At 49.0% G+C, this 25,833-nt stretch overlaps 1 protein-coding gene across 18 annotated transcripts in view; it reads right to left on the bottom strand.

The window, feature by feature from the left end:
• Positions 1–25,833, bottom strand: part of CACNA1C (calcium voltage-gated channel subunit alpha1 C) — a 631,482-nt gene that overhangs the window by 156,495 nt on the left and 449,154 nt on the right. For all 18 annotated transcript variants that reach the window (XM_058442545.1, XM_058442555.1, XM_058442554.1 and 15 more), the window contains one exon: positions 20,958–21,130. In XM_058442545.1, coding sequence (XP_058298528.1) covers positions 20,958–21,130 — 173 coding nt within the window. The remainder of the gene's footprint in view (positions 1–20,957; positions 21,131–25,833) is intronic.

Raw genomic sequence — 25,833 nt, 5'->3', positions numbered from 1 at the left:
CCTAATAGATGAAACACTTCCCAAATGGCCTGGCTACCTGGAGAGACGAGGACTTGCTCATTAGTAGAAGTTTCCAGGCAAAGCCTGGATAAGCATTTGCTGAAGGGGTCAGGGAGGTGAAGGTTGAGAGGAGATCTCTAAGATTTCTTCTCCTTGGAAAAAAAATTGAGCTCTACAAGAAAGGAGTGGGTTGATTGGATGAAACAGCAAGTTGTTGGTTGTAAGGGGACTCTCGGCACAGAGAGAGAGGTGCTTGAAGCCCACACATAATTCTCTCATCTTCTGGAGGAGTCTTTCTCAGCAGGGACTTCACCATGTCACATCACTAGCACTCAGCACAGGGGACCCTTGGCCTGGCTCCCAGGGCCCTTGGTAATCTACTTTCACTCTACCCATCTAACCACACCTTCCCTTTCCAGCATTCGCCCTATGATCCATGCACTCAGTCCTACTCTCTGCCTCCAGAATACGCCACACACGGTTCCTCTTGCTTTGACACCACTGACGGAGGGCTTAGTGCATCCAGGGTGCTTACTGGGAGCTGTGCACCTGTGTCTGGGTCTTTGCCCTTCTGCCCCACTCTTGGAATTCCATCCCCACCACTCCCCCAACATGCACAAAAGCCTTGCTACCTACCCTCCAACTCCGACCACCTCCATGAAGCCTCCTTGACCTATGTGGCATCCCAGAATGGTCCTTTTCCCCGAGGCATTTACTATTTGTGCCGTGTAGCTTGGTGCTCAGACACACATGGTTCTTTGCTCGTTTGTTAGGAGAGACCAGCAGTGTGTGCTGTTGAAGCACTCACATGACATCACCTCATTTAATGCTCACAACAACCTGGGGAGACCACTGGGGAAGGTGTCTCCAGCCACAGGTGAAGATGAGAAAACTGAGGCTGCCGAGAGCAGAACTGGGACAGGGGCGCAGGCCTTCTCCAGCCTCTGTTCCCTGCTGCTTCCCCATCCCTGGTGACTTTGACATGCGCTCCTGGGACAAGGAAGAGCGAGGCTGCCCTAGCCCCACCTGGCAGACTCCACCAGCCCTTGTATCCTGACTCCCCTGTCCTTTCCTCGCCACCGAAGCTCCCAGAGAGCACACACCTCTGCTGCGCCAAGCCACCTTCCCTGGGAGGGCAGATGGGAATGCCCCAGGGCGGGAGCATGGCTGGGGACTTCCACTGGAGGCATCAGAAGCACCCTGGAAAGACTGGCTGGCACTGGGGCACACACCCCAAATTCAGCTTTCTCTTGTTTCTCCTTCACTCTCAGAGAGGGGTATGAATGAACATCTTGGGGCCAAGGGACGGGGTGTGCACTGCTTCACTCATTCAATGTTTGATCCATTACTCTGGAGCCATTTATCCAGCCACCCATTAACTCCTTCCCCCCTCCTGGGTTATTTTGGGTAAGGGCCAAGATGTGGGGACTGGTGAGCAGTGGTTTTCATGCCCACAGCAGCCGGGGCAGCTCTAAGCCAAGCACATTGAAGGCGAAACTGACCGCAAACCAAAAGTGCAGAGAACAGATGGGGATGAATGCTGGCCTCTGTCACTCTTATTATTCCACTGAACAGCCTCTCCCTCCAGATCCTTCCTCTCAACGCTGAGTCTCAATCAAAGGCCTTCTTCACCCTTCATCCCTCCTCCCTCTTTGCCCGAATCTTAGAACTATTCTATAATTTCTCAGGAGAGCTGGGCTTGCTGGGGACGCTGATTGTTCTTCCTTCAGAAGAGAGAAATGGTTTTTGAAATCCAGAGAACAGGGACCACTGTCTTCGACAAGCTAAAGGCCTGGAGGCATGACAGGAAGTGGGAATGCTAATGATCCTGAAATTGACTTGAAATGTGAGGCCTGACCTTGGGTTCACCTGGGCCCGACTGCCTGGGGTACACTGCTACCTCTCGGTGACCTCTCTCCTTCTGAGTCTTAAATTCTAGGAGGATTCATGCTGCAGGCTCAGTGGCCCAGGAAACCTGGAAGGAAGGACAGGACACAGAGGTTCTGATTTGGGGATGGAGTCCTGGTCCTGGTGGATGGAACACAGGAAGGCTCTTGGGGTAAGGAGTGGGAGTGTCGGGCTGTGTGGGCTGTGTGAAGACGGGCATCGGTGGGCCCGTCCAGCCAGAGCATGGGCCATGGGCAGATTCAAACTGCTCTATCGCTTTTGCTGCTTACATTACAAGAGTAACAACTACCTGGATGGTGAAGTTGGGATGTGCCTGATTTGGGGAAAGCAGAAAGGAGACAGTGGTCTGTTATTATCTCAATAATACTGTGGGGGAGCGGGCCTCCTTGCAGATGGGAGTGACCAGGCACAGATGTCGGAGAGGAAGGAAGGGCTGTGTCGAGGGGTGGGAGGGAGAGAGGCAGACAGAGAGAGGCAGAGAGATCCCTGATGCCTGCCTGAGCCAGAGGCAAGAGGCAAGAGCCTCTCTCTGCTCAGTGCTGGCTCCTTGGTTGAGAAGGCACATGGTGTAGCAGCTCAGCGCTTCCCTCATAGAGTCACTGGGAAGACGAAGGGAGAAGAGGTGGGAAATGATCTCAAAAGCACAACCCCTCATGGAAATGTAGGAGGCAGGAAGAAGTGCAGGGACAGAAAAGCAATTAGTGTGAGTAATTAACCATGCCAGGATAATTCACCACACCATCGGAGGATGCCGCTGCACCCAGGACACTGTCTTTCCACTGTCACTCAATAGCTGCAGGTGTCAGCTGGAAGAACCTTCCAGCAACTGGGGCTTGCACAAAGATGGAAAGGTTTTTTGTGACTGGTAAGTTCCTACACGGAGAGTGTGTAAGAAGCAGGGTGGAGAGACTCCGTAGTGAAGGTGTTGTAGAGGAGCTTCACGCATAGGTGGGGATGACGGGAGAGAAGGAGAGAACCTCAGGACACCTCCCAGCACTGAGGTTCTACTGCTCAGTGCTCTCAAGGTAGACAGACATTGTCAGGGTAGTGGCTCTGGGAAAAGGGCAGGAGAGTGTGGGCCCTAAGGAAAGAGTCAGCTGCCGGATGCATGCTGGCAGAGAAGCTGTCCAAAGTCCTTACGCTGTGGACACTTCCTCTCTTGTGACCTCTGCTGCCTGGCCAAGATGGGAGAAGCGTCTGTTTGCAAAATGAGGGCATCCTCTCCTCAGCTCGGCCACAGACTTGTTCTGGAATGTGAGACTCCAAGAGAAAGACAGGGCTGGAGGGGGCTTCAAGGGGATTGGGATGCAGAAAGATTAATAGACAAGTAGAGATCCTCTGGGTATTACTTTTACATATGAGGAAACTGAGGCCCAGAGAGGAAACGGTTGTTCAGGGTTACAGGGCCAGTTAGTATCAGAGCTGGGACTAGGAACCAGGTCTCCATACTCCCTTTCTAGGGCTTCTTTCCACTCCACTTCTCCTATCACCAGGCTCATGATTCTGGGGGGCTACCATGTGCTTGCCTCTCTGACAAAAGAGAAAGAGGGAAGGCTTTTGAGTCAGATGGGGCATGCCTGGGTGTGAGCCTGGGTAAACCTCCTGTTAGCCAGCTGGTCTCGGGCCAATGATCTGAACCTTGCTTTTCTCTTCTGAAAATGGAGATCATATCAGTCTCAGAGAGTGAAGTGAGGGCAAAGATAATAAGGGCAAAAGGAGATGCTAGATAAGCAGTAGCTGTCATTCCTAATATTCAATATTAGAGCTCTGTGTGTGTAGGATGCCTGGACACTGGGCATGTATACAAAAGCACATGAATACAAAAGCAAGTGCAGGCCAAGAGAAGAATGTCCTTGGGACCCCTTGCTTTGCATCTAAAGGTTGCCTGGAGGCGGTACTCTTACTGGAAGGGATACGGCATTCTGAAGGCCACCCCCTAAAGATGTCACAGTTAGCCATGTTCCCTCTGGGGCCATCAGCTTCTCAGATGTCTTCCTCATTGCTGTCATTCTCTTCACGCAGCATCCATGAAGTTCCTATTGTGTGTTAACAGTCACTTACCCATGGCATGGTCCCTATCCTGGAAATGATCTTTACGATTAATCACGAAAAAAAAATTGAAGCACAGCTGGAAAAAAGAGAGCTGCATTCAACTCCCTTTTGTGCCCCCTTGAATTTGTTTTAACCCTAAAGTAAGCCAAGGCCGTGCCAGAGATTGTGTTCTGTTCTCTGAACCCACTCTCTGCCATTCAGAAAAGGTCACTTATGACCACAATTTGGGCTCCATGGTGGTCCTTCTGGCCTTGCTCTGGCTGTTCATTGGGGTCAAGAAGAAATCTTTAGGATGGCCACTGCTACAGATCTCTGTAGTTTAACTGGAAAGAGTTTTTACTTCTATGAACCAGTAACACCAGTACCAGGGCAACATGGGGCCTCAGCTTCTGTTGGGTTTTAAATAGACTTTGGTCTAAACATATTTTTCAATATGCAACAATTGGGTTAGTCTAATGACAAATGTCATCCCCTTCCATTGCCAGAGCAACATGCCATTTCCATTAGGAGTAATGTTTCCTGGCCAGATTAAGGCATGGAAAATAATTTTTGGTCATCAACAATTCCCTTCAGTTTCACTGATCTGATTAAACTTAGCAACGGAAAAAGGAATTTACAAATTAGATGCGGTTCTCTATTTATTACCAAAATGGTTGCTTTCCACTACATCCAGGAGATACAGTTGAGATCTCATTACGTCTCAGCTTGTGATAACATTTACTCCATAAATCTCCATTGCAGCCAGTGAATGAAATGAGCATTATGCTGAAGACCACATAATGGATGAAATCAAACCTCTGCCCCCTTTGAAGGGAGTTGACCTTTCAAGCCTTAAATGTATTCAGCTTTCTAGTTGTAAAGAAGCAACTCAGAATTTATTCTTGGTATTCTCTTAACCATTTCCTGACTGCTATTCTTAGCTGGCTAGCTGGCCTTCTTGAGACAGGATAAAATGAGAAATATTTCTGACACTTCCTTGGACAAGTTTGAAGAAGAAAGAGGAGGAGAAATGAGTACATGAAGAAAAACATCATGGGATAATCATGTCCTCCTTGAGAAGTGAAAAAGAAATGTTGACAGGCAACGAATGGAAGATTAAAAACTAATTTGTGTGCCTGGTTAATTACATATCCTCTGCTGGATCAGATTTGGCCCAACCTGGTTTTATTTATTTATTTATTTTTTTTTTTTGAGACGGAGTCTCGCTCTGTCGCCCAGGCTGGAGTGCAGTAGTGCGATCTCGGCTCACTGCAAGCTCCACCTCCCGGGTTCACACCATTCTCCTGCCTCAGCCTCCGGAGTAGCTGGGACTACAGGTGCCTGCCACCTCGCCCGGCTAATTTTTTGTATTTTTTTAGTAGAGACGGGGTTTCACCGTGGTCTCGATCTCCTGACCTCGTGATCCGCCCGCCTCGGCCTCCCAAAGTGCTGGGATTACAGGCGTGAGCCACTGAGCCCGGCCAGTTTTAGACCTGACAAAGTGACAAAGCAGGCCTGAGTGATCCATTCCCAGAGACAGAATTCCAAGGACTTCCAAGCCAAGACCCTACTCTTATCCCCCAATTTCCAAACACTTTTCCAATCAATATTCATTGATTGCCTATGCACCAGGATCTGTACGGGATTCTGGTAATACCAAAGTCCCCACACTCAAGATGTACTACCCAGCAGACAGTATCAGATAGATGAATGCCACAGGTAAAATGCAATGAATACAGCAGATAGGGAGACACTACAGATCACATACAATAAGTACTATGATGCAGCTGTGGAATGGGGTTTCTGGGAGCATGAAGGAGCAGGTAAGACCCTGCTGGGGAGAAGAGGTGGTGAGGATAGGAAAGGCAGAAAAGGAAGGGATGGTTGATGGGGCTTTGAAGGTGGGGTGGTGAACCCAAGGGCTAACCTAATGAGGTCCACCAAACCTAATTTGCCTCACTGGCTTCTAGTTGATTTTAAAACATATGCAGCTAAAAGTCATGTAGCTAAGGAATATGTAACTAAACTTCTACAAGCCTCCTTACAGATAACATCTCTGATGTATAAGTCACCATGGTAATGGTTGCTTAAGTCATTTTTCAAGAGCTTGGGGTCAGCTCTTGTCCAGTTCAAGCTAGCTCAGACCACTAATCCTCCAACTCGGCCTGCCTGAGTGTCCAATGGGCAACCTTTTGGCATCAGAGGGCCCAAACTTCCATCCTCAGATCACGCTAACGATGCCATTTTGTGAACTTGAATCCCAGGAAGAGCTGTGAAGCTTGACTACACTTCAGCAGCTCACCGACGGCCTCACTTTTCCTTACCCCCAATCACCTTTCCCCATGCCTTGGACCTTGCGCCTCTATCCCATAAATATCCCTAAAACCCCATCTTTGGGGAAGTGGATCTGAGACCTACTCTTCCATCTCCTTGCTTGGCTGCCTTGTGAACAAACGCTTCCTCCGCTGCAAAACTTGTGTCTCAGTGATTGGCACATGGCATGATGGGTAGGGCAAGCCTGGCCTGGTAACAGTGGCAGTTCAGAAGGCAGATGGTGGGGCTGGGCTTTCCGTGCAGAGAGATCAGGGTGTGCACAAGTGTGGAGAGGATCGTTGGAAGAATGGGCTGGCTTTCAGGGTGCAGGCAATCCTGCAGGAGGAAAAGTGCAATTCCAGGCGTCTGAGGACTTAAGAAGCTAGAATCAACTGAATTCCTCTGGGGTCTGATGGGCTGAAATGATCAGGTTTGGCCCAGGCTCCTGGAGCCAAAGCTAACGTGTGTCAGCTTAGAACTACAGAAACAAACTCCAGAGCTGGAAGGGGCTTTTACTGACCTAACCCCCTTCATTTTACAAACAAGGGAACTGGGAGAGGCCGACTGCAGATTGGCTATCAAGTGGAGCGGTGAAGTCAGGCTGCCTGATTTTCTCTGGCTCCTGTTAGTACCTGTATAGCACACGACAATTGTTCAGACTAAAAACTCTGGCATCCTGTTGGGAGAGGAACATGAAGGTCATTCATCCTAGATTGCTGTACTCTCAACTCATCTAATCAAGGGGTAGGACTTAATAGTTGAATAGAATTAGTTTACTAAGGGATTATGGAAATTATAATTAATGGACATGATTTTATACCATCTAAGAGGTACAAGAAGAAACTCTGCAGTTTTTATTGAAGCTTGGGATCCTCTTGATGAAAACCTAGGATGCCCGTCCTGATGGTTAGCAACTGACCCCTTAGCTTCCTAGTGAATGCAGAAGTGGTCCAAGGGGCTGGGACCCACTGCTGACATTACTTTTCATGTCAAGCAGATGCTCTCCCCTGTGGGGACAGCAGGGATCTTTTTCTCTGCCTCTGCCAGGCATAGCAAGAAGCTTTTTACTCAAGGCTGGACCCAGCTGACCTTAGCGAATATTAGTAAATACATTGAGACTCTAATTCTGAATATTCCTGACAAGAAAGGAGTCCTTAATTTCTTCTTGCTCCTGTGTTTGGTGTGTGTGCATGTGTTAGTAGATGTGCATTTGGTTATTTTCAGATAACCATTATCATATCTCATGAGTCATGGACATGAGACACAATGGTTGGACAGGCTGATTTGAAGCTTGGAATTGAGAAGGTAAACAAAGGCTTTTTCCTTTAAAGCCAGCCTGTCAAGCAAATAATTAAGGCTTTTCAAATTCATCAGTAAGTTGCTGAGAGTAGATCTAGTCTATTACTTCAAGCGAAAGACACAAACAAGTCCCCGCGCAGTTGTAATCATTCTTTAACAGCGCTGGCCTACGGTTTGTCTTCGCTTGACCTCTAATCTTCATACACTGTGATCCTGCACACAAGGCACTCACTGAAGTTCTTAGCGTAAGACTTGGGCCATGTTAGTCAAAACCAGCCTCAGGCTTAGCAAATAAGGTTTTAGAACATGATTTAGGGAACAGCAAGGGCTCCTCTGCCCAGACATTTTTAAAATGTCTTAATATCCTTACTTTTTTGTGAATAAAACAAAACACTGAATAACTTTATCAAAATTCAAATATATCTATTTAGAAAGGATAAACCTTTAAATTTCTCTTTTATCAAAATTCAAATATATCTATTTAGAAAGGATAAACCTTTAAATTTCTCTTATCAAAGCTCTTCTGTCCAGTGGCTCGGCCCTGCAGATCTTTGCTGGGGTTACTTTTCTTCAGTCGGAGGAACTAATCCATATTAATTCTTAATTGCAATGGATGTGTATTTTTATGGCTGAGTAAATGGCTACACTTTTCTTTTCTTTATTCATTCTCTTATTAGGCTCTCTGCAGCTGCCATGTAGAAGTGAACATGCTACTCTATCACTCCAGTCTACCTTCACCAGAGACCATTCATTCATGGGCTGTATTTAGAGACTCTTGTGCAAACACATTTCTTGCCCATCATTTCCTTTGAGGAGGGGTGACTCTGGATGGCACCACATGTGTGGGCCCTGTTGGTGAATCAAAGAGTTTATGGCCTTATCAGTAAAGTGCAAGTTCAGGCTCAAAGCCAGGTGTTTGGAAATGAATACAACTTCCCGTTCTGTTGTGGAAGGCCCTTGCCCTGTTCCCATGATGCTACCTTTGAGCATGTCCTGTGATTTTTCCAGAGACAGTGTTGAAACCTGCTCATATCTCTAAAAGAAATGGAATCTGGGAGCACTGTCAGCTGGGAGGTGGTCACTCCAGTGTGATGTGACAAGGCCCTGAAGAGCAGCACAGACACTTGTCTTTGGGCCAACAGCCCCCACATGGGGTAGGGTGTGGTTCGGGGATGCATGATTAAGCCCGGGGAATGAGAACAGACTCAGGGACCTGGAGCTCCCTTCATCCCCCAGGGTCTTAGAATTCCGTAATTTTTGGATTGCGATGGAGCTAACCACATGGCTAAATAAGGAATCCAGCACCTGGCAGCAGGATATAGAAAGAAAATAAGACATAAATGAGCCAGCTCTTCTCTCCCCAGCTGCCCCTCTTCTCCTGACCCTTACCCCAGCCTAACGCTGCCAATTGCCTTCTATTTTGAAGAATTCCATCTATCTGCCCAACAGACCACCCTTTTTATTAGGCAACTCCTTAAGCAGATTCTCTGTTGTTTCTGCCAAGTCTTCAGGTCTGTCCCTCTAGCAGTGTGGCTTCAACACAAAGTGATCACAGTGATTAATAGTCCAGTACTTACAGCAGGTATTATAGTTATTTAAGAGGACAAAGTCTCTCCTATTATATGAGGGTGGAAATCTCTTCTGGAAACACTGCAGCTGTCACCAGAGGCATGAGTATTTCCATTTGGTGAAGTAATCCTGAAGGATGGAGCCATCAAAGCCCATGTTTGGGGTTGTTACTCGACTTTTTCCCCAGGAGGCATTTAATCATGCAGGCAGGGATTTAATGAGGCTGAGTTGCTTGGAATTCTCCATGTGGCACCTTTTAGGGTAAGGGGGCTGCTTGTGGGTGTGTTTGTGGTCATGGGTATTAAACAGGCCTTGGAATACCAAGGGGCAGAGGGTCATGGCAGGGATCCCACCACAGAGCGGGCAGGAAAAACCGACTCCCAGGAAGAGCCCCTCAGAGGGGCATGGCACTGCCCAACCTCCTCCATCAGTCCCGAGGCTGAAAAGCACAAGATGTTTATCCTGGAGCCTCCAGGACAGGTGTTCAGGGCCTGCCAGCCCTTAGGACCCTATCCCAGTGGATGCAGGCTCTTTCCAACCCTTCCCCACCTGTCCACTCCCACTCACGCTTTATCAGCCTCTGACTGCCCCCCCGCTCTGCCTCCAGCTTCTCTCTCCTTTCAGCCCATTGTCCACACTCAGCTGCACAGTGACCTTTCGATGGTAAACTGGTACCTTGTCATCCCTCTGCTTAAATCTCTTTGGTGGCTCCTCCTTAACCACAGGATAGAGTCCCACTCCGAGGCCCTTTGGGACCAGGTCCCAGTCTTTCTGTCCTGATCTTTCTTTTTGGCTTCTCCCCTGTGCATCCTGAACTCAAATCACCATGAAACACGTGCAATTCAATTTCCTTTCCTTCTTTTAAAAATTACTTTGCTTCTACAACTTTGCAAATGTAGCCCCCTCAGCTTAGAAGGTCCGTTTGCGATCTTTTGGCCGTGTGACCTGCTGCCAAACTGCAGCAGGGACACTGTCCTGTGCCCACCCGGCCCCAGTCCTTCCGCCCCCGAGCACTTAGCTAGCTGCTGTTCGCCAGTCCCCTGGAAGTCAGGCGGAAGTAGGAGCTGTGTTCCAGCCGATGGTGTGTCGGGAGCAATGCCCGCACTCCCAGGCCTGACTGCTGAAGCCTCCGGCAGGCCCTCTGTGCTCCCTCTTCTGCTGGCCCGATGCAGAGCAGACAGGGGAGACCGCGAGGCCCTGGGGGTGGCAAAGCCACAAAAGGGGCGCAGCCTTGGGCCCTGAAGACCAGTGCGGCGGAACTCTCCTCCCTCCAATCCCCAGCCCACACTCCACCGTGGAGTGAAAAGTAACCTTTACTGTACTAAGCAACTGAGATTTCATTTGGGGGCTGCTTATTACAATGGTCCACCAACCCCGACTGAGATGGCACCTTCATGAATCATTCTTGGGGCAGGCAGTCCCTCCCACCCTCTTCCAAACTCTGCTCTCTCTCTTCTGTGTTTCCCCAGCCCCTGGTTCATGACTGCAATTCATCACTGTCACCTGTCTGTTGGTGCATCTGTCTCCTGAACTAGGCTGTAAGTCCCCGTAGGACAGAGACGGTGTCTATTTATCTTAGTATTCTGGGTGCCCTGTTGGGACTTAAATGGGTGTTAAGTTGCCCATGTCTCTCTCAAGCACTCAGAATGGTCTGGCAAGCATGTGGCTCTAGGAGGTTCCCTCAGACACTAGCTACTGTGTTGAGGCCAATGATTCTACTTTCTGTGACCTTCCCACTAGCTTCAGGGTTCCAGGTTCTATAAATCATCCTCCCATGCCATGCACCCGATGATGGAAATACAATACGTGGCTCATCTCCCTCCATTACTGGATGATAATTTTCCACATCAGCAAGCAGTGAGAAAGGCTGGAGCTGTCACTCTCCCCTCCACTGATAGCCTCTGACAGTTAAGATGTCTTGATGCGGCGTGAGCTTCTTACCCCAGTGTTTACGGAGAAGGAAGCGTGGAGTGGGTGGGGGAGCCAAGGGTAACTGTAGTGTAGGCAGCTCTGTTTCGGGGCTGAGCGCTGGTTATTGGAGGAAATGGATGGATCAAAGGGAAATTTAGGATGATTCATCTCCCCTTCCATCCCTCTGCCGAGCTACTTTAACTCCCAGGTGTATAGATCGATTTGCAAAGCACCAAATTAAAATCAAATCAGCTCTTTACTGGGTGCCTACTCTGGGAAAGGCCAAGTGGACACAGGCAGGTCCATTCTTAAAGCTACCCGTGGCTTTAGGTAGGTGACAGGACTTCTCCAAAGACACCACGTGTCAGTGATCCTCCCGCGGCCCCGTAGTGCTGAGGTTCCTGGGATCAGAGACTTGGAAGTGAGGACGCTGTGGCACCGCACAGCCCAGAATCATCAGAGACGGTTCTGTGACATTCCTCACACTGTACTTGCCAAGGCAGGAGAGTGGTAAGCTAGAACTCCCGTTCCCAGAGCATTCTGGCTGATCAACACCCTCCTCTAAGCCAGTCCAAAGGAACCCTGAACTGAAGGAAACCGGATAGGTCACGGAATTGATACATCTCCTTCCAAACAAAACTGCCTCTTAAACCACTCCAAAGGGAAGGCGCTTGACCTCAGTTCGCTTTTTCTTTCCGTGAGCAAGATGATGCCATAACTTCTTTCTACACTTCAAATATAGTTCTCAGAATCATAAAGTTCAACTTAAAAAAGTCAAACCCATGCCCTACTACCAGCACCACCGCCCCGCCCTCCCGCCCCATCTCCGCTCTTTTCCTCCTTTCCCCTTCCACCTGCTTTGCATATTAGGCTGAAGCCATAAATGCCACAACCAAGGAAAATTCACAGGCTACTGTGGCTGGAGGACTGGAGGGCCCGCTTCTGGTTCCCCCTGGTTGGAAGAGAAGGGCATTTGTGAGGGGGCTTGTGGTAGAGACCAGTATGGCATGGAGGGAGCAGAACTGGGAGCAACGCCCACATAACTGTGCAACTTACAAGCTGAACAACGTGAATACGTTAACTTTTCCGAGCCTCACTTTTCCCATCTGCAAAATGGGGCAAACAGTACCCATGTGAGATGATCTTGGGCAAGATGAAAGGAGACCATCCAGGACTTCTTCACCTTCCATGCAAGAAAAAGACATCCTCTCTCATGCCTCTGCCCCTGTCCTTCCTCTGCCCCCCAGCCCAGAAGAGCCCCAGAGGGCCGAAATGTGTCCATGATCCAAACTCAGAATCTGAAAGTTGACTCCATACCAGTGAAACAACGACCCCTCCTACGGGGAGTATGTGGGCATGAGGCAGCTTTGTCCCTGTTCTGTCGACTCCTGGCTTTCTCTTCTCCTGGGACTATATAATTCTAACTCCTTCCAAACGTTCCTGTCGGCCCACTTTCTCAATGCCAAATCATTTCTGCCCATTCTGTCAACCACAATACACTGGGGGCTACCACGAGCACGGCTAAGACTGGAAAAATGGTATTTGGCCAACTAGGTATGAATGTAGGGCTATCAGACCTTAATTCTCTGATCTGAAGAGAATTCAGTTCAATTCATTTTGTGTTTTTGGGGGAAGTCTGTGAAATAGAAATCATTGCCCTGCATACTGAGTGAGAGAGTGAATAAGAAGTTACCAATGCATGCTCCTGCCTCCCGAGAGCTTTCTATATAACAAGTGGGCTGGGCCACCCCCACCCACTGGTGGGTAGGTGAGGGTTGAGTGCTGATAGTGCCTGTCCTGAGATGGGGGCTCTGGGAGGCCTGAGCCAAGACGTGCTCTTCGACCTGGGCTGGGAGGCTGCGGAGGAGCAGGGGAGGAAACGGGTGCTATAGGCAGAGGGATGGAAGATGGGTAAAGATGCAGAAACAGGACAGCAGCAGGCATTTCTGGAAAACAAGATGCAGTCTGGCTTTGTGGTGGGGCAGTAGGGAGTGACAAGGTTCAAGCTATTGGCTGGGACAGGTCGGAGATGCCTGAAATACTGAGAGATATTCAGGCTTTATTCTGTAGCCACGGAGAGACATTCAAAGCTTTTGAACAAGGGAATGACACATTCGGCTGCAGAAATACGAACTTGGCTGCATTACACAGGTTGCGTGGGAATGGGGCTGGAAGGCAGGGCAGCAAGGTGGCTACGAGTCCAGGCGGAGAGAGGTGAGGGGAGAGGAGGGAAGGAGTGAGAGGTCCAAGCGAAGAAGCGAAGAGGACAGCCCATACGACTTGACCAACTGAACGCAGGCACTGATAACTGTGGAAGGGCACAGGAGAGGAAGGAGGAAGGAGGCTTTGTAGCCTGGGGAACTGGAAAGATGATGAAGCCTCTGGAGACAGAAGTGGGCTGGGACCCTGGCGGGCAGGAAGACGATGCTGTCCTCCAGGCCCTGGAGAGGAAGAGGGCCTTCATGCTCCACACCCTGCCAAGGACCCCCAGTGTGCCTGGCAGTTCAAGAGCTAACAGCCTGTTTGCTCTGCCCCTGCAGGGTGGCTGGCTGGCCAGTGATCCCAGGAACACAGCTGCTGTCTATCCACATCCACTTTAAACTGCAGGAGAGGTCCCGGTGACTCCCTGGTAACTCCTGTCCCTCCAAAACCACAGTGTGGCCTCCACAGCACTTGACCCAGCCCCTGCTGCTCATCGGCCCCTCCACACAGCCTCCGTTCCTACCATAGCTGTTACACAGTGAAAGGGAGACCAACACAAAGGCAGGTATCTAAAAAGGGTGTGGGAATCCTTCTTCTGGTGCCTTTCTCAGCTGGTACTGACAATATTCTCCACCGTAAACCTAGCCATCTGGATTCTGCAGTTCGTTGGCTTATCAAGGTTATCGTTTTGGCCTGGACACTCCCCTAAAGTCAAGTAGGCGTCTCCCCAAGGGGAGCAGAGCCTTTATTAGCTGATGGCTTGGCAGAGCTGCCAGGCACCTTTATGCTGATCTAATGCCAGGCCCAGGAAGCTATGAATGTCTCCTGTCAAAATGCCATGTGGCTGTCACCTTCCCACTCCTCTGAAGCATATGGCCATTGGTCAATGAGAAGATTGTCATGGCTTCCCAACAGCTTAAGTTAGCAAGCCTTCCCCAAAGCTGGTGGTTTTGCTTTGGGAAGTGTCCAACAGCTCACTGAAACAGGCTGACATGCCTACTTCGCACTGTATACACAACACAGCCCTTCCATAGCTCTTCCACTGCTCCCTTGGCCGGGAAAACAGCATCTGTACACTTACGGGGCCAGATAGCACAGCAGCCAGGCTGTGCTCCAAAGGTAATGTGCTACCAATGAACGGATCCCTTCTGGATCGTTACTACAACATGGCCCCCACGCCCTGCATTGAGTGAGACGCCTCTCACAACACCAAGTCCACAGGACCTTGCCCATGGGTATTCATGACTACCAGAACCAGAAATATCCATCAGTGGTTTCACTGCAGAGCCCCAGTACACAGCCCCACTAGCCACCACGGTCTTCAGGCAATAGCACAGTCTCGTTGCTTAAGAACTCCCAGTGCTTTCCCACAGCACTTCAATTTCCCTGTCATCGCCACTGTCCACACGTATGGGGGGCTCTGTGCTTATCTGCCTGTTTCCAAATGGTGCCTTCCAAGAGTTGAGAGTGATTGAGGGCTGTTGGAAAGCAAGTGTGTTCATGAAAGGAAATGACTTTGAAAGGATGTCATCGGCGATGCCACAAGGAAGTCAATTCTGAGCAGACAGAACAACGAGCCAACTCAGTCCAGCGGCAGTGTGAGCTCACCTGTTCCAACAGCTTAGAGCATGGCAGAAGGTGCTCTGCCAAAACTTGCATATGGCATGCACTCACGCTTGCGTGTGTTTGTGTGACTCATATGTGCCATGACATTCCCATGCTCTGGCCTATGTCAGGTCATGGGGACACAAGGGTGAATTAAAGGCAGCCCCGTGAAGGACCTCTCAGTGTAGCCCAGCGAGCAAGTGTAAAGAGGTGGATGTAATTCCACAAGATAAGTGGGGACGTGCCCTAAGAGCTAGGGGGACAGAGGGACAGTTAGGGAGTGCTGCTGCCTGGGTGTCCAAGAAGGCTTCTGTAAGGAGCACTGTGGTCTGCTGGGCAGGGTCCTGCTTGGGGAATCTGGAGCCCTGGTTTGAGTGCTGACTTCAGTAACATTTAGGCAGGTGGCTGTTTCCCACCTTGGGCTCCAGTTTCCTCACCTGATCTCTCCGGCAACTTTCCAGCACTAAAGTTTCCAGGGCTCTGATTAGGACCAGCTAAGAGTTAACGTGAAGGCCCAGGAGCTACTTCCAGGCTCTGCCTTAAGGATCTGCTCTCACTTCATGGCCTGGCAGCATGATCACTTCACAGTGCAAGGTATGAACAGAATCAAGGACAAAAACAAATATTAGCATGTCTTCTCATGTAATCTGAGCCAGATGCTTCACGTGTTTGTATGACTCCTATGTGCCATGACATGGGCTTGTGTTGTAGGTATCGAGAGGTCCAGGATAAACTGATCGTACTGATTTTTTTTTAAAGATCAAATAACTATATACGTGCCCTTGACACATACAAAATAATGTAAATCAGTGATATTCAGGTTACTGCTCTCAAGCCACATGGGGCCCTTTCGTGGGCATCCTGCAGCTCTTACAAGCCTTCCAATTTCCTGTCTCGGTAATATGCGATCCTAGACGCTGTGGGGCAGGCAGCAGGCACGTGGCTCTGCTAGCTGGTGATGACTGCAAAAGTGGCTCCCGAGTCACATAACTCAGTACCATGGGGTAAATATTTAATCCTGCTTATCTGCATGGAAATTCAATATTTTGGTTCCACCGTCTGTCTGTCTTTTTACATGCTCATCCACATCAATGTCTGTCTTGGACTGCAAGCTTTAGAGAGCCAGAGCTGCATTTAAGTTGTCTTAATGACATGAGAGAGAGATTCCTGTAAGGATGGATATTTAATAAATGTGTTTTCTCATCTTGAGGAGGAAAAAGAAGAAAATCTATCTCTTTTTCTTTATAGCTTCTCCCTCTAGTGTCTGACCTTCTATTAGATTTAACGTCGGAGCTGGAAGATGAGCCCTGTCTCTTGGAGCAGTGCATCTCTGCTGATGACAAGAACCCCATGCTAATGATGGTTCTGCAGTGGGTCCCTTCACAGCGGCTTCTCAGTGCTGCTCAGAGGGAGGGGGAGAAGCAGTCACTAGAGTGGGGAGACCTCAACATTATCCTAGTCTTTACCCAGAGAGAAAAGGGGCTTGGCTCTTGGCTGCCCCACTTAGGAAGCTGCATCCAGGGCAACAGTACATAAACATGCCCCTTTCTTGCCTCTTTTTTGCCTTTTTGGCTCTGAAATGGCTCTTGAGTATTATGTCCTCTTTTTCCAAGACTGTCTGTAACCCGTTGCAGAGGCAGTGGCTAGTATTGGCATTGCTGCAGAAGGGAATATCATGATGGGCTAAGCTTCAGACACTGACTGTCTCGAGGCCATGGGCATGCTACAGTCTGTGTGAGTCTCCTCCTCTCCTCTTTCTGGTTTCCCGATGGCCAGACTCTTCAGATGGCTGGAAGCTGGGCCATGCCAAAGAAGCAAGAAGGCTGCAGAGCAATGCTCCATGCCATTGCAGGAGGCATGCAGACTCGAGAGATGCACAGGGTAAGGCTGATTTGCCAGGAAGCTTTCTCCCCAGCATTTCATCCAACAGCCTGTGTTAAGGCACCAGCAAGTGGGCCCCACATTGCTAAGCCCAGTGGTCAGTTTCCAGTCACAGCAGCAACACTCACACCCCTTCCTTTGCATTCCCTCCTCTCTCTCTGGCCATGCCTTTAGGAGTCCTGTTTGCTGGTTCTTTCCCTTTATCCCAATCTCCAAACATCAGTAGGGCTAGGACTCAGTTCTTGGACCGCATCTCACTTCTGTCTACACTCACACCCCAGTGATCTTATCCAGAGATCCAGGGGTTAAGTATCTTCTATATGTTGTTGACTTCCCAAATGACAGTTCAGCCACAGATCTCTCTCCTGGAGAGGTTCATTCCTTGTTATATACTCCACATCTCCACTTGGAGGTTTCATAGGCACTTCAAACTTAAAGGTCTCAGATGGCTTTCCTGATCCTCCTGCCCTGACACCCGTTCCTCTCACAGACTTCCCCATATCCATAAATGACAATTCCCCTCTTGGCATCGTTTAGGACAATTGCCTTGGAAAATGCCCTCCCTCTCTCTCTCACATCCCATATCTGATGCGTCTGCAAATGACATCATCCTGCAGTCTGACCTTATCGCTTCCATGGGTGTTAAGACCAGGCCCAGCATCTCCTGAGGCAGCAGGCACCTGACAGGACCCCTGCCTCTCCCTGGGCCACCTTCACTCCATTCTGCACATGGCAGGCAGACGGACCCTGATAAGTGTCTGTCAGATCGTGTTGCTTCTCTGCTCAATTAAATAGCAATTAAATACCCAGAGGCTCTTTGGTTCACTCCCAGTAAGAGCCAACTTCTCACAACAGTTTATATACCCTAGTCCTTGGGTCCCACAGCCTCACCTTACGCCATTCACCCCCTTACTCCCTCCTCTCCAACTGCACAAGCCTCCTCAGCTCCGGATTCATCAGCGTGGCCCCTTCTCATCGGCCCCTTCTCGCTAGCCCCTAGAAGGCTGTTTTCCCAACTATCTGCATGGTGCCTTTCCTTCCAGTCTCCAAGTCTTTATTCTAATGCTGCCTTCTTCGTGAGACATTCCTTGGCTGTCTCCTTAAAATCACAACCTCTGAACACTCTTCCCCCTTCACTGCTTCACCCCTCTCTGGCATGCTATTTAATTTACCATCCGTCTCTCTACTAGAATCTAAGTTCCACGAGGGCAGGGATTTTTGACTCCCTTGTTCACTGGTCTATCACCAGCGTCTACAACAATGTCTAGCAGACAGCAGACCTTTCATTTGCGAATGGGTGGACTAATGAATGAATGAACTGGAACATATTTTTGTATATAACTTACTGACCACTTCACTTACACTAATATTTAGAGAAATGCCTCCCAACTGCATGCTTTATTTCTGTTGTCCTTCCAGCCCATCTTTTCCACTTCCTTGGTGGCTTTTGCAGCTTTCCCTAAGAAAACAGAATCCCTGGGCTCCCCTCAGGTATTCTGGGTGTTACCAAGCAGCTCCTGCACTGCACTCAGCCCCACCTCCCCAGCCTCACACCACGGGCATCCAGAGGCTGCCCAGGGGAGAAGCAGAGTCACCACAGCTGCTGATGAAGAGTGATCAGCCCTTTCTCTTAAAAGATGACTTGGCTTTTGAGCTGAAGAGAGTTGGCAAACATACCATACTATAGTCTTTTAGAAATTTCAAAGGCTAAGATATTACGGTAATTGAAACACATATGCTTCAAACGTATCAGGATTTCTCCCCTTGTCTTTATTTCAAAGGGCAATCTATGCAATTCTCAAGACAGGAAGAGTGTCGGAGCCATTGTCTTGCCTTTTTTGCAAGTGAATTAGGCCTCTGATTCCTTAATCATTTCATCACATCAATTCTACTTTTAACTGGACTTCCCCAACAGACACAGTCCTTTGGATTCTCCTCCTGGCTCCACTCCTGTCTCTCACGTTCCACTTCATTGCATGTGTCTATCTTACTCTCTACACCTTGCTTTTTAAAATATTCATTCCCCTGCCTCATCCCCTGGAACTGTCCCACTAATTAGCATTTCCACTAATGAAGGAGCCAGGCTCCCATTCCAGTCCTCTTAGGACAAGAAACAGACCCCCAGGGCTCCTCCAGCCGTAAGGAAGCAGTGCAAGGCGAGAGCAACCAGTCTCCAGAGTCTAAGGCCATCCTTATCTAGGCTTAGGTAAATCTTAGCGAGACTGTCTATTGGGTTAGGCAGCTCATTATGCTCTTCTCAAAGTTTGTCAAGAAATTTGGGTAGATGGGTCTTGTCAATGTGATCTGCTCCAGCAGCAAATAATACTCCATGCTGGGAACTCTCCTAAGAATTTATTCATTTAATGGGTTAGATGGAGAAGCAGCACACTCTCCCTTGGAAGCTCCTGTTTTAGGCAGAGAACAAAATAGCTATGTTCTGTTATCTCAGTGGACAGCCACTGGCTGCTAAGCATGTAGTGGCTATTGCAGGTTTTCAATAACACATGCTACAGAAATGCTAATCACCATTAGTCACAAGGTAGGGCCAGTGCTCTGACATACGGTGGAGCCAGGAGCCAGCATACACATTCCTGCATTTTAGAGGTAGGCTTCTCCGTGGCTCACAGGCCAACTTATTTATTTACCATACCACTCAGTGCCACAAACTAATCAACTACTCCTCGGTTCCACCAACAGTGTAATAGAAGCTGTCAGGCATTTTTCCAGGAAGACCCTCAATGGCATCATGGCTCATTGTTATAATCCATCAAAGGCCCTGTATTCTAACTTGCAAAACCACTTAGTGGAGCACAGAGGCCTCCTTAGGTTACTAAATTATGTTGTAACCAGTCCCTTGTTGTTTGTGTGCTTTAATTTTGTATTTGCTCCTTGAGCAGCGTTATCAGAAAGGGAGCAGTTGATAGATTTATTTATCTATCTTTGAAATGAGGGAGCAGAGATTCTGCTCCTGTGAACATCTTTGGCTGTCTTCGTCCCTTCTTCCTGCACGTGTTTCTGCTCCTGGCAGCTCTTCTCATCATCCTCTCTGCTCAGGGTGAACTTCCAGCTCCCTGTCTTTACCAGTATGACTCCACGCAGCAAATGCCCTGGATGGCTCTTTAACCTGTTTGCTTCCTGGAATACTCTAGATGCTCAGTGTTTAGGAAACTGTTTTTAAGTAAGGCTGCTTGATATGACAGAAACGCACCTATTCAAACATGTATAGTGAAAGGAAAGATACCGCACACAGAAAAAGAAAGAAAGAGTATGGTTAGAGTCACAGAGCTCAAGGACAAATGAGATACAGAGAGTGGTTAGAGTTAACCCAAAGGTTCTCAGATTTACTATGCATCTTGATCACCTGGGGGAGTTGTCAAAACACAGATTCCTGGGCCCCATCCCCACAGTTTCTGGGTCAGTAGATCTGGAGTGGGGCCCAAGAGTTTGCATTTCTAACAAGTTTTCAGGTAATGCTGATGCTGCTGGTCAGCGGCCACGCTTTGAGAACCACTGAGCGAACCTGCTAAGAGCTTGAATTTTCATGATCCATCATTTTTTACATATTTGTGAGTCAATGTCTTCCATCACTCTCATTTCTATCCCAGCCACAGCCTATCAAACAATGGGCCACGTGAACCCCCGAGGAAGGGATCTCACTCAATTTCCATCACCTAATTGCATTCTGCCGAATTCCTCTGGGCTTCCCCTAACACTCCCACTTAGCACTTCCCCAGGTCTTTGAATCTAAACCCCTTCAGGAAAACCTTTGACTACCTTTCCTATGAGAAAGCTCAGTGGTGCATGGAAATCTTCTGCAAAGGGGGAGGAATCCTGTGCAGGTATAAAGTTTTCCAGGCAGCTGCTTGGCAGACATTGCTCCTTTCAAAGAAGCCTATGCTTTCAAACGGGAAGCCTGTGCCCCTGCCCAAAGAGGCGGAACCTGGAGGAGAAGGATCTCTGATTTTAAAAAAGCCTCTGCCTTAGCAAAATCTCAACGGTCTTTCAAGGTGAAATATTCTAAAAGGAGCATGAGGTTTTCTAGGTCGACAGCTATGATTTCCCACATGTAACCAATGTCTGTGTGGAGCAAGTGACTGCCGTCAGCGAGGTAAGTGCTGCTCCAGGAAGGCACACCGTGGGCTGCCAAGCAAGGGTGGCAGTCAAAGTTCTGTGCTGACCCGATGCTGTCTCCGCTCCCCCAGAACCCAGCCCAAACACAGAAGAAGACGGCTGCTCACTGTTTCGGGGCTTCTCCTCATCCATGCCCTCGTCCTCGTTCTCGGGATCGATGTCTTCGGCCTGCGTGATCCAGTCCAGATAGCCTTTGAGATCCTCTTCTAGCTGCTGCTTCTCCCGCAGCTTCTGGAAATCTCCCCGGGCCTTGGCCTTCTCCCTCTCTTTGGAAAACTCTCTGGTGAGAGTGAGAGAAGGGGCAGGGCAGGAGAGCACAGAGAAGGAGGGAGCACCGAGAAGGGTCGAGGATGGAAGGAGAGATGGAGATAAGGAGAAACAAGAGTCTTAATTGCTTTGCAGGGAGAAACCTGCCCACACGCCCCTACTTTCCACCGACAGCTCCGCTAGTCAGCCTAGGCTTTGTCTACTCTCACCTCGATGGGAAGCGTCAGTAAGGGGACATTCCTGACACTGGCCAGGAGAGGCTTAAGGGGATGGATGAAGTCCATCTCCCTCTTTTCCTGGATCATGATCACACGCTTTGCTTTTTAATAACTGTTCTCCAAAGACCTGGGAACCCGTTCCAAGCAGTAACTAAAAACCTCCATCACCATTCCAGAACATGCATTTCCATCCCACCCAGTATTGACTGGTAGTTTAAAATTCTCCCAAGGGTCTCCAGGTGACACAAGGTGTTAGGACCGGCAGTGTACCAAAGCCCACTCACTCGCCCCAGGTCCTGAGAGCCAATCATTCATGTCTCTTCCCAACTCTGGCTTCAGGATGTCTCACTGGTAGCTTGAGATCAGCCACAGTGGGAATATTTACACCATGGTAACTGGCAAAAATGCTGAAAACCAGGGCTTTCCCCATAGAGAGCCAATTGTTAAGTATTTACCAGTATACCGCTGATTTGGGACCCAGGAGATTTAATGTCCTGAATTTCTGTTCTTATAACGAGCTCAACCTGCCACTCAGCATTCCTGGAAGGATTTCTAACCTAGAGAAGGTTCTCTCCCACATGGAGACAAATGAAGATTCCAAACACAAGAAAATGTCCTGGGGGCTGCCCTTTTGGTTTAAAGAAATCCAATCAGAATAGAAAAATACATAAAATCAAGATGATATAAAAGTTAAATGATGCATTTAGTTTAAAGTAATAATGAGTTGAAATTGAAACTGGGGTGGGATTTGCTGGAAGAATGGCCTATTGAAAAATCTCTGACACAGTAACTATTTCTTTTCTATGATTCTGTCCTGATTTTCCCTCTGACTTTGAATTCACTTTCTGAGCAAGGAGGCGGCTGGCAGGAGAAGGCAATCATCAACAAAGCGAATTCTCAACCCTCGAAGCAAGTCTGTGCCTTTTCTTGCAAAATAGATATAGGGGAGTATTTTTGGTTTTGATATACAGTCTTTGGGGAATGAGGCCCTTGGTGGTGTGTGTATGTGTGTATTTGTGTGTGTGTGTGTGGTGTGTGTACATGCACAGGACATCTTGCTTAATTCTTGGAGTCATGATGTCTTCCTCTCTCACCACTGAAGGCCCAGTTCAGGGCAAGAGGCTGCTGGAAGCGCCTTGGAGAATTTTTTGCTCAAGCCACACTCTAGGAAAGGCACCCTGGAAGGAGGGACAGCACCACAAACCACAAGAGGGCAAAGGGCTCTGCTCCTGAGTCTACTGTCACTACCTGTACTGCCTGGTGCTTGCGTTTGGCCTGTGCCACTCGGGAGAGCACTGATTTCAGCATGCACTGTCTTTATGGTGAGATGGAGTTGGGGCTGGGGTGGGGCCTAGGGAACTTTTTAATTGGGAGAATGTGGGGGCTCTCAAGCTAACCAGTTCTCTTCAACTGCTGCCTTAATGATGCTCTGGTTTGGATTGAATTTTGTTCTTAAATTTGATTGAATCCAATTCTAATTGGATTGAACTTGCTGTTTCTTGGGCTTCCTGCCAAGCAGCGGGTACCTTCATTTCTTTCCCAAGGAGTTTTATGCTGGGGAAAAGGGTCAGATTGACAGCTCACAATGGAGAGGGGAGCTTTGCTCCTTCCCTTTTGGGGATGATCATAGAGAGATGCCATCCCCTCTCCTCCTAACCTCTTATCCCCTGTACCTGGTTAAGCCTCCGGGGCCTTAGTCTTGCTCCTGGAGACAGTAACCTCATACAGCATTTTTCTCCCTATGCAAATCAACTCCAAAAACTGTGTTTCAAGGCCTCCTCTCTTGACTGTCTTTCTGTCTACCTCCATTTGCACCCCTCTGAGGTGGGTTTGGAGTTGCAAGGGGCTGAACTTCACACTCCCTTGTAAGGGCTCACTTCAGCTCTTTTGAGTGACTTTGCAGAGGGTTCAAGTTCTAGCTACAAAACACCTACCCATCCTTCTTTTGGAGTTGGGAGAATAGGACTGGGACTCAACTGGAGTAGGGACAATTGGCCCAATCCTGTTTTACAGCATCAGCCCCATGGAGTGAAGCTCACCATCTATACCCCAAGGCCTCTGGGATCGAAAATAAACATCACAGGGGGAGAAATAGAACACGAGGTATGCTGATGATTCTGCCCGGCTTGAAGATAATTTTCCTCATAGAGGAAGGATGTGTTTTGGGAGTGTGAGAGGGATGGGGAAGGGCTTTACTCAGATCTGGAGCATGGCTGGATCCCATGGAGTGTGAGGCACAGCCGGGCTTGAGGCTGGATGGAAGGTGAGCCAAGGTTTCCCTCGGCAGTCCCCATGTGGTAAAGGATCTGCTGGTGGCAGTGCCTGGCTCTCTTTATCTCCTTGCCTGGATGCCAGCCATGTTCCTGCTCTGGGGACTGAGCTAATGAAGACATGGAGCCCCAGCCTGACAGGTTGCACTGGGTGCAGGGACTGGGGCCGGCAAGACAATCAGTCACAGCTGTGGGATTTGTCACGAGACAGGACTGCATCTCTCGCCAGCAACGGCCAACATGAAAAATGAGGGGTGGTGTGGAGAGCCAGGGGCAGGGCTCAGCGATGTAAAGCATGCACAGGGTGCTGCCACCACGCCCAGCTCATTTGAAAAAAAAATTTTTTTTTTTTTTTTTAGAGAAAGGGTCTCACTATGTTGCCCAGGCTGATCTCAAACGCCTAGCTTCACATGATTCTCTTGCTTCAGTCTCCCAGCGCTGGGATTATAGGCATGAGCCACCATGCGCAGCCCTGAATTTCCACACTTTAAATGGAAGCTTTATGGAGTCATCTTCTCTACCTTCACGAGCAGAACACACCAAGCACCCTTCAATCTTTCCTTAGTGACCGAAGGACATAATTTATGAGGATGAGTTACTGTGCTGGGCTATAAAATCGTATTATCCTTAATTGTTGGAATGTAGGGTTTCACACCCACTTCTCCCAGTCCCAGAAGGCTCCAAGACTGCAGTGCTATGCAGTTAGTTGCTTTGCTCTCTTTCACGGGCCATGAAGATCTGCAGGGCTGCCAGCCCCTCTGCTGAACAGCCCAGCCCTGCTGCAGGCCTCTGGGCGGCTGCCTTCACAGCTTCCTGCTGGGATTGTGTGCCTGCTGGCTGTTTCCCACAGTCTGTGCTGATTGCTTCTCTGTCTGCCTGCTCGCTCCTCTCACCCTTCCTACTGCAGCTTCTGCTCTTCCCCTCTCCACTTCTCACCTGTCATTTAAAAGCATGGGATGAACCCGTCCTATGGGTTTGGGGAGAGTACACCACAGAGGTCAGGGATAGAAGCGATGGATTCACATCGCTTGGGCTCAGCTCTGCATCCTGCATTTTTCACCTGCTGGAATTGAGGTCATTTTCCCTGGTAAGCCTCACTTTCCTTCTCTGTAGAATGGACACAGGAATAGCGCCAGCTCACTGAGTTGCCTTGAGCATTAACTGAGCGAATCTAGTGAACGCGCCGAGCACAGAGCCTGACACAGAGAATGCTAGTGACTGTTAATGCTATCACTGTGACAGTCAATTTCATGGAGCAGTGAGACCTTTTTGAATGCTTCTGAAAGCGTAGCTTAATCAGAAGTCTGATGAATAAGTGGGTGTTTGACTGCATGGTCAACTACATCTGCACCCAGTAAGTGTGCGACTATTCTACCGTCCTGGCTAATCAAGACACTGACTGGCAACCGTTGCCTCTGAGTGGTCAGCCAAGAGAAGCCTGATTCCAGCTTTGACACTGCATGGGGCGGAGGCAACCAAGTCAGAGTGGCCAGCTCTTGACACATGAGGAGAGCTGCTTAAACCAGAAAGGGGAGGTGCTCACCCATACACACATCTTTGCTCTTTAGGGCAGACCCTTGGCCAAGGAAGCCTTGGCAGATGTTCTATCAGTGATTCAGGAGCTGCAAGGAGCAGATGGCAGCTCTCAGAACAGGTCAGGAAACAGAGGCTGGGGAAGGTCTCCAGGAAAGACCAGCGTGTCGACTCAAAGACTCCTAAGTTCAGAGGTCAAATAGCCTTAATGTTCTTGTTCTGAGTCAACCAACATTTTTGAATATTATCAAGCTCCAGGTTTGGGGTGAGGAGTCTGAATACACCCTAGCGCATTTAGGCTGAGTCAGCCAAGATATGGCCTTCAAAGTGGCTTCTTCCCCAACATCAGCAGCTTCTGTCACTTGACTTCACTGCTTTGATTCCTGGGCAGACGCTCTGCTCGGGGAGGACCCTCAGGGCCCAGCCCTCATTCTCCACTTCAGGCTCTCGGCGGGGGGTTACTTGCTCAGATTTGGTTCCCATCTCCAGGGGAAGAAAGTGGAGTTACATTCTTTTAAAAGTCTTGAGCTGTGGCTTGTGTTGCAGTTCAAGCTCATTCATCATAGATCTCATGGGAGGCGGTGCCTTGAGTGCTGGCTCTGGTTCTGCTACTTACCAGGGAAGTGACGTTGTACAAATCACTTAACATCTCTGGGCTCACGTTCCTCATCTTTAAGAGGAAAGGCTGGAGCATG

This window comes from Hylobates moloch, unplaced genomic scaffold (genome assembly GCF_009828535.3).
Source record: "Hylobates moloch isolate HMO894 unplaced genomic scaffold, HMol_V3 SCAFFOLD_8, whole genome shotgun sequence".
Classification (NCBI taxonomy): Eukaryota; Metazoa; Chordata; class Mammalia; order Primates; family Hylobatidae; genus Hylobates; species Hylobates moloch.
This window is presented reverse-complemented; position numbering and strand designations above follow the sequence as displayed.